The sequence below is a fragment of the Calypte anna genome, chromosome 8, assembly GCF_003957555.1.
Source record: "Calypte anna isolate BGI_N300 chromosome 8, bCalAnn1_v1.p, whole genome shotgun sequence".
Taxonomy (NCBI): Eukaryota; Metazoa; Chordata; class Aves; order Apodiformes; family Trochilidae; genus Calypte; species Calypte anna.
Genome location: NC_044254.1, coordinates 13,538,167 through 13,556,195, shown reverse-complemented (window position 1 = coordinate 13,556,195; position 18,029 = coordinate 13,538,167). Strand labels below are relative to the sequence as shown.

The window sequence follows — 18,029 nt, the reverse complement described above, 5'->3', positions numbered from 1 at the left end:
CATTTCCAGTCAAAAAGAAAGCTGAAGTCTTTTCCACCCAGCTTAAGGCTCTGCTGCCTGCTGCTGGTCACGTCCAGCGGCCGCTGCCGGGGCCTGCCGAGGCGCTTCCTCACAGGGAGGGGAAGGCCTCAGCCTACATACAGAAGGAGCCACCGCCTTGACATCAGGGCGCAAACATTTACTAAAACTGATAATGAAGTCTCGCACTGGCTCTTCAGCCACTGCCACCCAGCCCCCCCGCAGGCTTTTCTTCTTCTGGAAGACCAGGTTCTTCCTGGTCTGGCAGACCTGGAAGAACCCTCAGGTCCTGCGCTGCAGCCCCTCCTGTAATGTCACAACTCTTTAACAGGCTGCAAAGCTTTCCATTTCAGAAGTGCATTTTCTCCTTCATCTGTATTGCCTAGCCAGAGTTAACGACATTATAAAAAATGGACATGCATCATTCATACTTTGGAAGTGACGATTTTTCCACAAAATAACGTGGTTTTGAGACACCTATTGCCCCCACATAGACAAGAACATGTGGGACAGAGCCGCCCACTCCTGCTCCTGGCTGAGGCTGCTGAGGAGCTGCATGATCATGGGACAAAAGAGACCTGAAGCAGCACGTTTAATAGGGCAGAAACCTTTCACACTACCAAAGCACAGAAGCAGATGACACATAAAAAGCAATATGGTAACAACCAATAGCAATCAGTACTATGATTTGGTTTAGAAACATTTGACTGTACTGATAGATTAGCATATGCTATTGTAATTCTCCATCTTAACAGCTTGCCCTAGGGAGTACTGGAGACTCTCCTCCATCTATCAAGCCGATTTTTATGACAATTTCTTGAGCCATTAGCATATTCAGTGCTAGACATGCACTAGAACACGTTAAAGTACAGTAAGACAATAGATTTAATGGTAGCTCACACATGACCTTGCCATCTTCAGGCCCAAATCTCTCCTTTCACAACTGTGAAAATCAACTACCATCTTTCCACAACTGTACTGAGGTTCTGCTATGATGCATGTAATATTCCATTAATGCTGTTTCTGCCCATTAACCAGTTGTATAAGGCTTTTTACCCCCATCATCAAAGTGGAACAAACTCATCTGTGTCAAGAAGCCTTTATCCCTCCTCTATTTTATTATGCAACTCACAATACCAGTCTGGGCAGACTGCAGCCTCTGGCATCTTCAGCTTTCCTGTAGTATGAGGCAGCTCCCCAAAAAATCCGCTTCTAGTATGGCCAAAATTCTCCAATGGCAGCATGGGCTTCGCCAAGAGTGAAAGCCGTGCTTCCATGGAAACATGACAAGGAATCAGAAGTTCAGCACTGTGAGTTCAGCATCTTTTGTTCTGGAAACTAAAATCAGATTATGTCCAGTGAATGCATTGTGTGCTTTTATTTGGGAGTTTGATGAAGGGGAAAGGGAACAGGATCAAAACAGTGATTCTTTGCTTTTCCTGACCTTTGAGAGTTCTCTTAATTCTTATATCAGTAGAAAGTACCATGTTAAAATAATTGTACTCTATAGTACGTGAGAAGGGGTCATGCTAATTGTAATCTCATTAAAAAAAACTGTGGCCCCCCCCAACTCTGGAAGACAGATGTAGCAGAATACTATACTATTGCAAAGGCCAAATATGTGTATTTTAATAAGTTAGAAGAAATCCAGGTACAGAAGCCACAGAGTCACTGAAATGTTAACAAGTTAATATATTTTAAAGCAAATATAACACAGTGTACACATAAAAACTATTTAATACGAAGTGAAAACCATTAGATGCACCTACTAATGCAGATTTTTGGTTATTTTTAGCTCTTTAACTGAAATTTGGAAACATTGCTCTTCATTTCAGTTACACCAGGTTAAGTGGTGAAAGTGATCTGTAGCAAGCAAATCATTGCCTTTTCATTCAACTGGGGAAGACAGCACCACTCCAATTGACAGTCTCTCCAGAAGGGCACCCAAACAAGAACAGGCTGTGCACATTTGCCCCATTCTCTAAGCTATACAAGAAACCAGATGTGTATTGATTACTGCTTCTGAGTAGTAAAGCTCAGTAAGTGCATCCTTGCTGTATATATATATATAAAAAATAAAGTGACAACATAGAAAACTGGCAACAGATAACCATGTCAGCCTAAAATATACACATATGATACATAATTAAAGGCCATGGTGGCCAGTATGTAAGTCTGTTCAGGAGCAAAGCTTTAATTGCACAGATTAGAAAACTGAAAAAATGCTTTTAAAGAGCAAAGCATAAGCTTTGGTTTATGCTGAGACAGTGAACATTAAACCTTCAATTTTTATTATAACGTCTATTATGAAAAATGGCTCCTTTCACTGCTATGAGCAATAGTTGGTTCTCTATGACTAAGCACTCCATTCCATACAATGAAATGAAGCTTGGTGTCTTACTCAATTACCCCATCAGCTGTATCTAGACTGGGAATGCATTAGATCTTTATGAAAAGCTACTGAATTAGAAAAAGTTTTACTTATTTCCTTCACAATTTCCCAGCCCTCCCCCCCAATTTTAAAATGCTGCATATATAAAAATAACTCCAATATGGCACAAGAGTGAGATTCTCAAGGGAAGGCAAAGAAGAAAGGGGAAAGAGGAAGCCCCCACTGGCAACAACAAACTGCATGGAGTCCAAGAGGAATTTGCACCCTATACAAAATGAGCTTCCCTGTGTTCCAGTTCTTGTATCCTTTTCAGTCTCAATCTCTGATAAGCAGGCTTCAGATCTGTGGGATGAATATCCTCTGAGCTAGTTTTTTGTTCAGGATCACCTGATGGAAGTGCAGAGCTCCTAGCCAGTTTCACGGTATTATCCTGGTGAAGCACAGAGCTAACACTGGTTGGTTCACAAGCTTTAGCAAAAGAATCCTCCTCCTTTTGTTTTGGTTTGTTAGAGGGCGGTTTATAAAATGTCCCGGGAGGTGGCTGCAATGTTCTTGGTGCCCTGAAGGCAGCAAGAGGATTAGCATCAGAACTATTTCCTTCTATTGCTGTCCTTCCTGACCTGGCAGATATGGAATATGGCTTACTGGGAAGAATGGCATTAGGTGAATGGTTACCAGTGCTGCATGAGGAAGACAAGGCACCTGCAGTTCCACTCTCAAGTGCTTGGTTCTCCTGGGGCACATTAGTCATGATCATTGCTGTCCTTGCTGTGATATCATATTGTTTGTATTGCTTGTCCCAAGCTTTTTGCAGCATCTGACTGTCATAACAAGGAAATCTGCAGCAGGTATCAACAGCAGGGACTGCCTTCACCTCTGAAACTTCTTCAATCGTAGGGCTCCTGCCAAGCTTCTCTGGACTTACTGCTCCCACATTTTGTGAATTTCTTTCATTCAAAACACATGGAGGAAGCATTCTGTCTACAGGTAAGCTCACAGGTCGAGTTGCTGGTTTTGTCCTTGGAACCCGCAGTGGAACTTTGGTAATCTGACGGTTCGGTTTCACAGGAAATAAATTCATTTTACAGCTGTCTTCACCTGGAGAAACAAACAAGTCACTCTCTCTCTCTCTGAAGCTGGACTCACAGCATCACCTAAAAACATAAATGTGACTGGATCTTTGCACGAAACATAAGCCAGCAAAACGTTTGAAAAAAGAATTTGAACTTTATTAGTGATCCCTTGACAGCTGGTATTTTAACCAGTTAGCTCTTTCTAGGTATACCCTGTATATATACTACTTTAAACAAATGTTAGCACTTCAATAGCAGTAGAACAGATACTGTATAGATTTAACCAACTAAAACATTAAAGAGAAAACATGCAAAAGAAACACTGCACTTTTTTTTTGGTACTTTCCTATCCCTGAATATTTTCAGTTTTAATGTTTCAGAATGTTGCACTGTTAATATACAGGCCATGATTAATCTGATAACACCAGCTGAAAATCGGTATAATTAAAAGGGATCATGTATAGTTACTCTTAAATACTGTATGTAAGACTGTATCTAGACATGCCACTGTAGTAACACAAGCAGACAAGCAGGATAAAAAAAATCTTGTAAAAGATTTATAGTTAGGTTAGCAAACCTGTCTTTTTTGAAGCAGAAATATTAGTATCTGAAATACTGGTAGCTGATGATTCTGTCAGAGAATTAGTCTCCCCAGAGTCTTCTTGTGTAGTTCCAGTGTGTGGCAATGATACAAATTCTGGGGGAAAACAATAGTCAAAACATGCTAATTGCTGGATATTAGTTTATTAGTTTGCAGCATCATAGTAGATTTCAAAATTCCACAGTCACAGCATAATTATCTTTTCTTTATAAATAAAAGGGGAAATCTAAACTCTGTTGTGTTCTGCTACCCAATATTTAAGCTCCTGATTTCCCCAAACACAGACTTCTTGAAAGTCTTTAGAAAAGATTTAATTCTCTCTTCCTCTTGCAAGTATAAACAGTAAACAAGCAGTGATAGGCATGTTTATTACTTGTTTCTGTCTAAACTGAAGAGCTGAATACACTATAATGCATCCATGACTACTTATTCACCCACCCCAAGACATAATAAAAGCACTAACCAGTTACAGATGCATCTGCTTGTTCTTTTTTATTCTTGATATTGTTTGATTCAAAAAATAATGCAGATGTTTCAGGAACTTGGCTTTCACTTGGAGATATCAGAATACCCTGTTAACAAAAGTCAGAGCAGAAATAAATGAGAAACTACGAGGAAAGGCAGTCCTTAACAAAAAACCAAACCAAACAAGCCACAAAGAGTTAGTGGAAGTGTGGTCTGGAACACTGCAGCATTTGACACAGAATGAAGATGGCACAGGTAACATTTCAGCAGCACAAGAAAAGTCACTCACTTCCTTTACAGCAAAGAGTGACTTCCTCTGCTGTTGTGACTCCCTCTCATCTGCTGACAAAGCAACTCTGACTGTAAGGGCAGTTTCATCAGACTGAGATGTGCTCAAAAGTGGTTTCAAGGAAACATCAAATATCTTTTCATAGTATGTTATGAGGAGCTCTACTACACGGGCCTGATAAGGATAATCCACAAGTGATGACAAAGAAACTGTAGCATCTGTTTGACGTGGTCTGATCAGTGTTGGACCAAATATTATGCCAAGGTTGCTGGCTGACATTTTATTTTCATCACACTGTCCTGTAACCCTGCATAAAGAGGGGGAAAAAAACAAAACCAAAGACCAAGACTTAGAGGGTTTTACTGCTTCAGAAATACTTTAGATATTTAAATATTATCTTATGTCTAAAAAGGCTAAAAGACAATAAAAAACTGAAGGTGCATTTGGTAGACAGAATCTTCAGTGCAGACTGCATTTAACAGCAGCTTGGACTAAATGCTTTCCATGCAGGGTGTTTTTAAATCCTATTTTGTTTATGTTATTTGTGGCCAGCTGACATTTCTGGGGTTGAGGAAAACAACATCTCTTTCATTTTAAGTAATAAGATGGCTGTGGCCCCATAATACAATTTTTATTGGTAGTCATCAGCCTGATACATCCTCATACATTATCATATAAGCCAGCATTTGTAGGCCAAGAATATTAAAAGTAAGTGGAGAGTGGTTATTAACAAATACGATACAAGTTTCAATTTCCTGTCAATAGTCACCAAATCACTGCCCTATCTGGGCTTTATCTTTATTTCAGTATCTAGGTGCCTGCAGTAGCCAAAAGATTCTATTTGCTTACTGCAACACTAAGACGATCAAGAATAATGGAGCTCAGCTCTTTCCCTCCCTTTCTTTGCATTTTGTATCTTCTCTCATCTGAGAATTCATTACATTGGAAAAAGAAATAACACAGCAATGCCTTCTAAGGCATACACGACTTCTCTCTCTACAGCTATCAAAAGAGTTTCCTACACAACATGTGCCAGTTCATTTTTTAACATCAGTTTGCATTTAAAGTCTTTTCTCACCTGTGAAGGTGTGCAATAAGGTACTGAAGAGTGTTATAGTTTGGTACAGGAAGTTGTTTCAGAAGATCTTTAATTTTAATGATGATCCTATTTAGTTCAATACAGAGTGACTGTCTTTTCTTTGATTTGGGACTAGCTTGTTTGGTGTCCAATTCCTCATTAACATTCTGGCTTTCTTTCGCAATTCCAATGAACTCATTGTAAAGTCGAAACAAAATCAAGGGTTCTGGAAGCTGAAGAAATAAGAACATTTCAGAAACATACTCAAGCCTGAACATCTTTGTTTTCTTCCTGTTTTTTTCTTCAACTGGTCTAGCACCTTATTGTAAGTGACACTGTTTGATCTTAGATCATTAGCTCAAACTGCAATTTGTCAGATACAAACGCAGGTAACAAAACCCCTTCTTCCGGCATATTTCTCGGGAAAACTTTTGCTAGCTCTTTCCTGCAACAAAATGATCCCATCTCTGTCATTTTTCAAAAGCACCTAATGGTGATGATCACAGGATTGGAATGCCCATCTCTGACAGCCAGAAGACGACAGGACTGTGCAGCCAAGGATTATCCCTTTCAGGTTTAGCAAGTTTTCATAATGACTCAGTCATTTCACAGAGCATTTTTTCAGAAACATACTGAAACAGTTTTGGAAACGTTAATCATGACGCTTTAAAGCTTCATTTTGAAAGAAAGATTCATAGTCTCTCTGTAATGAATACATTGTGACTACTTTGAGTGTTTAATTAAATCTTTTTAGCATCTGTTAATAGAAATATATTAGTGTCTGTTTGTTTCAGGAGACAAGAATAAGGAAACTTCACATTAGACAGGTAAATTCAATAACTGGAGAGGCTTTAGAATTTAAAGCTTTACTATAAATAGATAAACATAAACTTGTACTAATAGTTAAAGAGACATATACCCATGTAGAATACAGATTATAATAACAGCAGTCAGTTAGCTCATAGCTTTCCCTGCCCCTGTCACAGGCTCCATGTGAAAATAAAGAAGCCTACTGTAAATATGCAAAGCATTAATCTTATTCTGCAGGACTGCAGAAAGAAAGGAAATATTTTTTTCTCTCTCTTGTACTGAAGAAATCTACTACACTACCACAGTTTTCCACCTGACCTCTTAGGTACTTACCTGGCGGAGATACAACTTGAGAACATTGCTAATATCATGTGCATAGAGTTCTGAAAGCTCGACCAAATCCTTTCCATTTTCAAAAGCTTGACAAAGCTTTTCAACTCTTGATTTGGCTCCATTCACACGATAGATGCCCTGAAATTAAAAGACCAGCACAACTCTATTTTAATTTGAAAGGCAAGTGTAAAACACAAATGATAGCAACAGTACAGCATTAATGTCTTTGGGATATTTTTTATTTTATTTTTATTTTTAAAAAAGATTGTTCATACTTAAGTTGCGTCAACAAAATTGAGCATACCTTGACATTCAGTGCTCTGCTTTCAATTTCGGATGTACACTTTTTAATGATGAAGGGAATGCCATCAGGAGCATTTTTAGCAGCTTGGGCAAATTCCACTCCAAACAAGTGAAGCCTTCCATGAAGTTTTTTGTGCCCACACTGAATAGCTAATGTCTCTAAACATTTTTTATGGCATGCAAGCGAACACTACAGGGAAAGGAAAAAAAGCACATGGTTTGATACAATAAGAAGTATCTCAGCTGTTCATCACCTTGTATGTGAGCAAAAGGAAAGATTTGTTCATCTGTTCTACTTTTGCTTTGAGTTAATGATGAATCTACAATCCACAAGGCCTGTATTTTTTACACAGGAAAATAATGCAAGTTTCCAAACCTCCTGAATTTACAAAAATCCCTAGCAGCAATTTAAATTACTTCCCAACTTACCTCCTCACATTCAGCTCCATGAAACACCACTAAGCCATCACATTCTCTGCATTTAGATGGAGCTCTCAGCTTCCGAAGTTTGTGTGTCTGTGCTGCTTTGGACATATTAGCATTTCTAAAAGGTCCTGGAGAATTTGCAGTTTCAGATGTCAGATCATTTAAACCTGGAGAGAATTTCTCTGTTACAGTCTATTGAGATGAGTTATTTGTTCTAAATTTGAAAGAATTCTGCTGCAGAACACAGAATTCTGTAAGTACTAGCAACTGTTGAAGTAATTAAAAACATTTATCACAAGGAAGCAGAACAACGTTACAGTTTACATGAGACATTATCAATTTTATGTAAAAGTGGAATCAAATAATCAGATTTGTATTTTTAAGTATTTCAGTTTTCTTCTGTATCAATGGCATATGAAAATATTAGAACATTTAATTCAAACTGCCCTCCAGTTCAGGCAACTATTTCTTTAAGTTTCATTCTACGTATTTCAAAATCCTGTACTTGGTGACAAAAAATGACATTACGGTTTGGCCTTTAACGTTCCTGAGATATTTTAAAAATAGTTTTGCAGCAGGGAAGAATTAATGCACATTCAACAACAGAACCCGTACAGAAAAGAATCACTGATTGTCAGTCTGCTATGAGAATATAAAAAAAAAAAAATCTAGAGTATTCTAAAACAGACTAGCAACTAGTGCTTTTTGGGACCTTTTCCAGTCAATTTACTTAAGATGCTATCAACAACTCTGTGAGCCAAAACACTTTGTTTTGCAGTTAAAGACTTAATACACACTGTTAAGTGCCCAGAAAGCTTCTTAAAAGCTCAGTATTGATTTAACAATTCCAAATGGAAGTTTGCATTCATTAACATGTTGCCACACTTTATATCTAAATCTAAATTAGTATTGTTAACTACAGGGTCATTCCTAGAAGGTAAAGCACACACCTGGGAAACCAGGACTAAGTGCAGCATTTCCTTGAGCAACTGCTACAAACGTTTCAGAACTAGTCTGTAACTATGGCAGACATCCTGTAGAACTATTTCTGATAATGCAGTTATTCAGGTTTCAATACCTATGGCAACATTGTATTTATAGAGCTAAAACTCGTTTGAAAAGAAGAAATGGTCTGGTCAGATCTGGGACAGACCACTACCAAACTTCCTTATCTATGCTGAAAAGAGTAATATTTTAGTTATTACTGTAAACATCTGTATACACTTTTTTGCAGTTTTCCAATTACCAGCTCTCCATACCTACGCATTGAGGTTGAGAGCTGAAGAATAATACACTAGAAGCATAGCTGCTGGTTATCACAGTCTTGTTAATGTACTTTCATTAAGCACATTAAAAAAAATAGCCACACTCTACAATAAAAAGCATCCTCTGGGGACTTCAGGTATAGAAACAACATTACCACAGTCTGAAGGAGATGGTGGCTCTCTTTCATCAAGATCATCTGCAGATGACATAGTACCAGTGGAAGGTGTTCGGGGAAGTCGTCTTTTAAAATCCCCTAGCAGATGAGAAAAATTTGCAAGAAGCTGTAAGTATCAGTTCCACCCAACTACTCATTTTCATTACAGACTCTGTAAGTAAGTGTCCAACACTTGCTAAATTAGTAAGGCCTTTATTAAGTATCTAGCAGTCCCAAGAAAAGACTTGAAATTAGTATTGCAGTAAGTGCAGTGGTACCTGGGCTGGCAGATGGAGAATCCATGGATCGTGACTCGCTGCTTCCCCCTGCACTTTCAGAATCACTGCACATTCCTCCACTCTGGTTGCCAACTGACCATGATCTAAATGGTGGTGGCCCTCGTATGGCTTTTGAAAAGAAAATCCAACAAATTCCAAATGTCAAGGACAAAATTACATTCTTTTCTTTTTAATCCAAGTACAATAATGATTATGAGAAAATATTGCAGAAGCTACTTGAAAATGAAATAGTGAAAAAAGGCCACCACATATTCCTGTAAAAATTCAGGATGTAAGAAAATGAATATCAGAAACTTGATACTCCTACTTTTGCAAAAGACCTGAAATCAACATAGCATTACAAGAACAATGGAAAATTGCTAAAGTTAACTGAAATAGTTTAGTACACAAAGCTTGATCCTAATTGATGTTCGGATTTAATCTCGCCTTTCTTGTCAAGTAACATAGGTATACACACAGGCAATTCTCCATTTGTCCTTATGGTCAAGTACATAACTGTTTTTATAGGCTTTGAACTTTAAATTACACTTTTTAAAGCCCTGCATTGCTATATTTTGGACAGTTTAACATCAAGCACATGACTTTTTTCTGGTGTTTTTATTTCAAGACTGAACTGTAGATGAACTACCTTGGATATCTGTGCTGCTGGAAGATCTCTTCTCACCAATCTTTTGTGAACGATCATAAATTGGGCTTCCCACATCATCTAACGTCTGAGCAGGAAAATCTCCAGAACAGTGAGACAAGCTGCCATGTGATGTATGGATACTGTTGGTTGATTGCTTATTAAAAACCCTTCACAAAAAAGAAAGTAATTTAAAGAGTCAGATAGAACTAAATAAGCACATTATTTTTTTATTTTTATCCCTGAGCACTAAAAATATGTCATTTAATTTCTGTTCATGAACACACATATTTGACATACAATTATTAAAGCCTAAATTAAAAAGAAAATAATAAAAGGAGAAGGGTGGCAATTATTTTTCATTTAATATATGCAATTTCCCTATGTTGTTCCTCCACCCTCAAAGTAAATCATCTTTTCCATATACCAGAAATTTTTTGACTCTTTGCAGGCTTTGAAAAAACAGCAAATCTGTTAACCTAAAACCCAGAATAATTCAGAGGCTTTTGCATCCTGCTTTTATGCTTTTCTTGAAAAGATTCTCTGTCAAGCCATCAGGATCATTCTCCTATTAACATACAGATGTTACAAGTGCTGTGCTTTTTTAAAAGCACAGAAAATATGTTCAAGCTGCCAGAGAGCTTATAGTCAGTCCATTGTGAAAATCTGCTCTCAAGATAAGGACAGAAAACAGTTAAGAATAATTAATGGAAAATGCTTAGGCATCCCGTGGACAAAATAGACTGCTAGCTAAGTTAGCATTAGGAAGCTGCTCCCTAATCAGTTTTACTCTATACAGCTCAAGGAAAGAAAAGACTTGAAAACATTTACATATGCAATTTTCCAAACTACTGTCCTTTAAAAAATGCAGAACTAAACAATAAAAATTATCACTTCAAGTACACAAGAATCACAAGGCCATGATAAGGAAAACAAAAGGAGGAGAAAACACAGTCCTATAAATCTTAAGCAGTAAACAGCTGGGAGAGCACAGAGTTTGAAATTTCAGGCTCATCAATTTCTTTGGGAGCTGCACAGTTTAATCCCCCTAAGTCAAAGTTTATGGGTATGGACTAAACAGTCTTAGAAGGCAGGAAATTTACAGACAAAAACTAAGAATATCAGCTTTAACTTTGAATTTCCTGGCTTTTGTTGGTAGAAGTCTGACTCAAGCATTAGGTTTTTTGTATTTAGTTTCCTTTTGAAAGAAGATGATGACGACACTTTCCTGTATAACTGTGAAACACACAGATTGGAATGGATACTCTGGTGCTTTAGTGCCAAGATGACTATTTTACAACAAGTTAAAGGTGGAAAAGCACTTGGCATACTGACAGGAGGTTTGTCTTGTAGTCCTTACTCCCATGTTAGCTGTATCTTAAACAGTTTAACAGTAAAAAATGCCATTTCACACAGGTTAGAAAAAATAAGTTACCACGCAGACACACGTGGACTTTATACTTTTTTAGTCACATGGCATGAGACAGAAATTGAGCAACAGTTCCTGCTAAAAAAGTTGCAGGAACATAAACAATATGAAAGAAGGTACTATAGCAGCAAGGCCTGTGGAAGAGGCAAAGTACTTCCTCAAGCTTTCTAAACTGATTAGCAAACTACAGTCAGACCCACACTACAAAGTTCAAAATTTACATTTTTTATATTAATTAGTGTCTAAATTAAAATAAGAACAAATTGTTTCTTGAACAGCAATTGTAAAAATGTTATGAAGTCTTATTACACAAAATGATATTCTGCTTCATAATTTCAATTCAGGTTTTTTAAAGTCAACTTTACAAATAATGCACCCAAAGATGACTCAAAGAAAGAGAGAATGGTAAAGCACGGTAAAACACCAGGATTAATTTTATTTCTCCTAAAAGGTTGTTACACTGTTTCAGACATGTGCCTAGCATTTCATTCTAAACTATGCAAATGCCATCTGTACTTTAGGACTTACCCATCAACCTGGGAACTCTGGATTTCAAAAGAACCTGATTCAACAGGAACACCCTCTTTTGGTAAACTTTTCACAAATTCTGAATACTGCTGACCAGGATCATAAAGTTTGGCACTCTCACAGAGAGACTGGCAATTAACTGGAAGAGATACAACCTGAGCATGTTGCAGCTGGAACAAGTTAACCGTTGCCTGTTAGGAGAAAAGAATTTTAATATTTGTAGATCCATTTACCAGGTATTTCACTTGCACTTTGCTGAACCCAAAATTAATATCCCAACAGAAAATTATTTAAATATTAAGAATGGAGAAATCCTAGAATATAGTAAACTTTGTAGGGATAGACTTTCTGCAACGTTCTTGAAAGTCAACTGCAAAAACTTCATATGTAGCACAATTACCAGTATTCCTCTTCTCTACGGGTTATTAAATCCTCAAAGGCAATTCCAAAGGCTGCCCAACTTTGGATTGCTCAAGATAAAAAGCAACATTTATTTCTGTCAAAAAGACAATTTTCATGCTGTGCAGGGAATGTTAGTCATCACTATAATGATGACGTAGTTGGATTTTCAAACTGAGATAAGCTCCATATCAACATGAGACAAGATACAGTCAAAACCCCTTGTCCCAACAGAACAAATTAACCGGACACTTTCTGTGTGGGATTACATAAACCCAAAATATTTTACCATAAGGCAGAGACCAGGGAATGGGACACTGCACAGCTGCTTCTTCAGCTTTGGGGTTGCAAAATATTTTGCAATTTAGATAATACTTGAATCAACAAGTTCGTCTAAGCTTCCTACTGGTCTTACAGGAAGTTTTTTGGGTTGCCTGGGGAGGAGAAGCTTGCTTGCTTTTTATTTTACCTCCCCACCCCCAGCATTAAATTCTTTGTCTCACTTAAAAATGTACAATTCTACTGGCATTATTCTTAAAGATTTGTTTAAAACTGTGTATGTACATACATCATTTTGACAACACTTTGCTTATTTTCACACATTAAATTGATACAGTAAATTAGTCCCAATGGACCCTGTAGTAACAAACTGTTTAGGTTGGCAGCCTTCATGATGCAGCCTTTTAATGTCCATTCTGTGCTTTAGGCAAACATATTTGTTAACAAACTACCAAAAATAATAATGGGAATGAAGCTGTACTCCTAAGCAACAGAGTAACACTACTATCCTTAGAAATAGAAAACTACAATTCTTAGAATAGTAGTTACTATTACATACACTTACTATATTTTTAGAAAGGTTTTACAAAAATTTAATAGCTTGGGTTCTTGGAAGACAACAGTTCTGTTAAACATTCAAGACATGTATTAACACCCTCTTTTTTTTTTTCTTTTTTCTTTTTTTTTCTTCTTTTCTTTTTAATCCTACCAGGAGAATAACACAAACACTAAAAGTTTTCCTTCTTTTTCTATTGGCCTAGCCTCTATCCTTTAAAAACTTTCTGTTTTAAATAGTAAACAATAGATGGGGCTTTCTCAACTTTTATATATCTGTGCCAAATGTATACTTACAAAAGCATACTTACAGCTTTAAGAGTAAGATCACACTGGTAAATAAGCTCCCGAAGCTGCGTTAAAACATCACTTTTAAAGCTTTCCAAATAATTCCTTTTTTCTTCAACCTCTGCCATGCTTGCTTTATAGTGTTCATGTGCCTCTTCAGCCTAGAGGAAACACACGTTTAAAGGGCTGGTGGACTGCAGGCCTTGATACAAGAGAAACCAACACATGAGATACTTGTAAGTGGAAACTTGCGTTTAGGATAGAAGCCCAAAGGAACCTACTACAATTAAAGTTAAGAATTGCAAACAGAACACTTGCTCAAATGCTGCTATTACAAAAGCATGAGTAAAATCAGTGCAGGCTTAACTTTAAATGCTAGGAACAAACACTCACTTTTTGAAGAGCTTCCTCTTCCAGCCTTCGTTTTTTTTCCAGCTGTTTGCTGAAATCTTTCACAAAGCTTCCACTTGAGCTAAGATGCTCCTCCTCAGCACGAGCAGTACAAGATTTTGCCTTTTCATACTCATCTTGACGCTGCGTATAAAGCACCTTGGCCTTCCTCAGAGCTGATTCCAGCTCTTGCTGCAAAACGCAACAGAAGAAAAAAACCAAAATAATTATTTTAACTTTCCAGATATTTAATGTGATGTTCAAGGACTGTAGTTCAAAATACATAGTCCTTTTACAAATACGGATATGCCATGAAATTGGCAGTTACCTACTACATAATAGCCTAGTTTGAAAGTTTTTTCCTTTTGAAGAATTTTAGATTGAACACTTGTATGTGAAATAAATACCAACCATTTTTTTCTGTTCTCGCTGCCAAAGCTCCTTGATTTCTTTCCTTTGTCTATCCAACTCGTTTTTCCTTCCAAGAAGAGGCTGGATAGGAAACAGTATGTAAAAGACTTATCATCTGGAAATTTGTTTCTTAAAATAATTTGTGCTGCTACAAAACTTTTTAAAAGACTAAACAATATCTTTGTCTTCTTCTTTAACCTTACCTGCACAAATTTGTTGGACTGAAGAGCAGCAGCTGTTTGTTGCCAAAGTTGATTGCTCTCAATATCATTTTGGAAAGCATTAATGAATATAGATTGGAATGGCATATAATCCTAAAATTACACACAACAAAACATTAATGTTCTAGGTAGGGTAGAGGCATGCTGACATTCTAAATGACTGAACTAGATTTCCAATTAAATTTAGTACAGTATTTTTGCATGTGCAGAAGTAGAGTTAGGTGTGGATATAGAAAATTAGTAATTTTGTATTTACATCTCTTTTTGCTAAGAAAACACTCAAAGAGATGTCTACATGTCCAAATCACAAAACATACAAGATATTAGACAGAAAAAAGCATATGGTGAAAACTAAGGCTATTCTGCACTTTCAACAGAAATGAATTTACGTATCCCAGTTTTCTTAGAAGACAGAATAACATAAAATAAAACACAAATTTTAATTAGTGATTTACAGTATAAGTCAACTCGATCAACTTAAAAATTCAATTCTCAACAATCCCAAAGTTTCACCCTTAGGCAAGGCATCTGATACATACTTAAAAAACTGAGCCCCTAATATGTACTCACCTGGTGTCCAACAACAGCTTTAGCAGTTTCAGCCATTTTTGCTAAGTTTTTAGCACACTCCACTTCTGTTAAGAAAATTCACAGTTACTGTTTACACTAACCAAGTGTACCACACAATAAATGCTTTTACATTCTTCCTCTAATTGACTATATGCTATAGCAGTGACCCCCTTCAATTCACTACAGGCCTTTAATTATAGGAAATGCACAATAGTTTCGTCCACTTCAGTGGAACAGTTACTAATTTAGAAATCACATTATTGACAGTCTACAGAACAGAGGCCTGACAACAGATTTAATTTCATCATGACAAAGCTGATTAAAAGCCAGAAAGAGCCACTCACCCAAGCTAAGCCTTTTTTCTACCCATGCGACAACATCCTTGGTATATTTTGACCACGCTTTAGCATAGGACAGGGCTGATTCAATTCCACTGTCATTTCTTAGGAGCATGCTGTCAACTTCCTCCGCTCGAAGATGTCCTGAAATTAAGGTATCGAAGGCAAAGAAGTGAATTTTAGATGTGACCACACACTGAGAGCAAAGCCAGTATTAGCCAACTGTGAATGCTTAAGCAGCTCTGATCTTGAGTTGGTTTTTAATGCTACTTGATTCTAAACAGGACTGACAGAGGTTTTAGAATAAATTAAAGGGTCATAGTGTTTTATCTGGAGTAGTCATATGGTCAGCATAATTTAAAGAAAGTGACCCAGTAAAATACTAGTCATATGATGACATCCTGAAGTGGTTCAGGCCTTGGTATGTTCTGCCCCCAGAAAGCAACCTCAGTTCCTTATTCACAAAAACAAAAAATCTGCAATAGCAAATTTTTTACAGTGAAGTTTTAATGGCAACATAGGTGTAAAAAAGTGATGAAGCAACTTATTTATAACATTTTAGAAGACAAAAACACAGACACAGACTAGTGTTCATTAATATTAAATTAATACTCTACCTTGGATATCATCCCTTTCATGAAGTGAACCCCCAGACTCCACAGAAAGGTTCTCAAAAGACTGGTGTACAAAAAAAACAAACACTAAGTTAGGGATGGAAAGCTGTCACTAGAATTTAAGGCTAACAAAATAAACTGCATCATCTGTCCCTTTTTTTGCAGATAAAGCAACAAACTGTGCTGTAACTCCCTGTCATCTCAGACACAATACCCTCTAAGTTGTCGAGCCAGCCACAATAAGTAGCAAGGAGTGATTATATACCTTTAAACTAACAACCCTGAAAGTCTACAGTGAATGAGTTAATAGTTTAACAAATTAAGGTTGATATTTAAGTGACCTCCAGCTTTCCTTCCCTCCCTACCTATCGTTTCAAAAGCTTTTCATACAGACCTAATATCATATACCTTAACAAAAACATCTCTACAAGCCATTGGAATCCTTTCTTCTTCAAGGGAGTAACGTTATGATTTCTCCTAAATCACTTGCAGGTGTCCACTGTAGGCACAGCAGCTGACCAATAACACTTGCTAATGAAGCCCTGATAATCAGTACAACCTATCAGAACTGAATCCAATAATAAAAGGAATTTAGCACAAGATTTCATCCCTACCTTTGTCCTCACGATGAATTTTTACTCCTTGAATTGTGTGAGTTGTAAGACTGTGATGTAAGCCAGGCTGCTGAACTAGTTTAAGTGAATAAAGCTTACCTAGTAACCATCACCCCCCCTTTTAAAAAAAAAAATGCCAACAAACCCCAACACAACCAAAACTTGAATAATTTTAAATTAATGTAATTACTCTTGAGAATAGAAGCAGCGAGCAATAAGACAACAGAGGCCAAGAAATAGCTGTGAAGTGGTCTTAAGCATTACAAGAACAGCTTGTTTCAATTTTATTTTAGTGTTGTTTTGTTTTCACACTTAAAGGTAAATTGGAGCACAGCAACAATGATACAAGCAGTTCTCTTTTGTGTAGCTGATTTTTTTAAATGTAAATAGAAACTGAGCATAAATAACACAACAATCTGTCAACAATCACTGTTTACTTCACACCAAAAGCAGCTTTTCCATGTATCAAAATATGCAATATATTAACCATCAATTACACTGAATAGAATCAAGTTACATTCTAAAGAACTGCACCATTCCTGACAAAGCAGAAGACCAGTAAAATTGTTGAACAACACAGGAGAGTTTCAGCAAAATGGAAGGGCTTTTTCAGAACATGTGGGAAATCTATCCATAGCTGTCTATCAACCAAACAGTAAAAAAAGCTCCTGAATTTAGAGATGGGTTAATATTCAGTTGGACAGCAAGCCTGAACATTCCTAGATTTAGCTTTGATTTGGGTGTAAAGTATTACTGTCTTCAAGTTTATATTAAAATGGCATATAGCTGTTCAGGAAGAATAAACACGAACGGAAAAAAGTTCTAGCCCTAAATAGGATTTCCCATTCTCTAAGACAAATAACATCAATCCTAAGAATTATTCAATCCTTTCCAGTTTTCCAGGCACACTATTACAACCAATCAATGCTCACTCATCCATCCACATTCAGCCCACTACAAATATATAATACCATGTTTTAAAAGCAAGCATATGGACAACTACTTTTACTTGTCCTACAACTAATAGTCAGAACTTGACCCATACAGCTTGCCCCCTCAAGCATCCAATAACTCATCCCAGGGAGCCTAGGGGAAGAAAAACCTGAAGCCTGACTTTTACGTAGATTTCACTCCTCATCTTTCATCAGTCTCTTCTGCCTTTTATCCCCATTACTCAAGAACCCTCACCCTGACAGGCAAATCTCTGCATGCATTTTCAAAATTTAACTCTTCTCCCTTATAATGCTCTCAGATATACATA

General features: G+C 37.0%; 1 protein-coding gene across 1 annotated transcript in view; it reads right to left on the bottom strand.

The window, feature by feature from the left end:
• Positions 1–1,690: 1,690 nt before the first annotated feature.
• ARHGAP29 (Rho GTPase activating protein 29) overlaps positions 1,691–18,029 on the bottom strand; it is a 50,931-nt gene continuing 34,592 nt past the window's right edge. The window contains exons 6-24 of the mRNA XM_030455507.1: positions 16,158–16,218; positions 15,547–15,684; positions 15,203–15,267; positions 14,615–14,725; positions 14,412–14,492; positions 14,004–14,192; positions 13,634–13,771; positions 12,090–12,280; positions 10,136–10,302; positions 9,487–9,615; positions 9,209–9,307; positions 7,792–7,955; positions 7,364–7,552; positions 7,060–7,197; positions 5,917–6,149; positions 4,839–5,145; positions 4,548–4,656; positions 4,061–4,180; positions 1,691–3,508 (exon numbers count right to left, since the gene is read on the bottom strand). Of these exons, the coding sequence (XP_030311367.1) occupies positions 2,676–3,508; positions 4,061–4,180; positions 4,548–4,656; positions 4,839–5,145; positions 5,917–6,149; positions 7,060–7,197; positions 7,364–7,552; positions 7,792–7,955; positions 9,209–9,307; positions 9,487–9,615; positions 10,136–10,302; positions 12,090–12,280; positions 13,634–13,771; positions 14,004–14,192; positions 14,412–14,492; positions 14,615–14,725; positions 15,203–15,267; positions 15,547–15,684; positions 16,158–16,218 (3,462 nt within the window). The 3' untranslated portion in view covers positions 1,691–2,675. The remainder of the gene's footprint in view (positions 3,509–4,060; positions 4,181–4,547; positions 4,657–4,838; positions 5,146–5,916; positions 6,150–7,059; positions 7,198–7,363; positions 7,553–7,791; positions 7,956–9,208; positions 9,308–9,486; positions 9,616–10,135; positions 10,303–12,089; positions 12,281–13,633; positions 13,772–14,003; positions 14,193–14,411; positions 14,493–14,614; positions 14,726–15,202; positions 15,268–15,546; positions 15,685–16,157; positions 16,219–18,029) is intronic.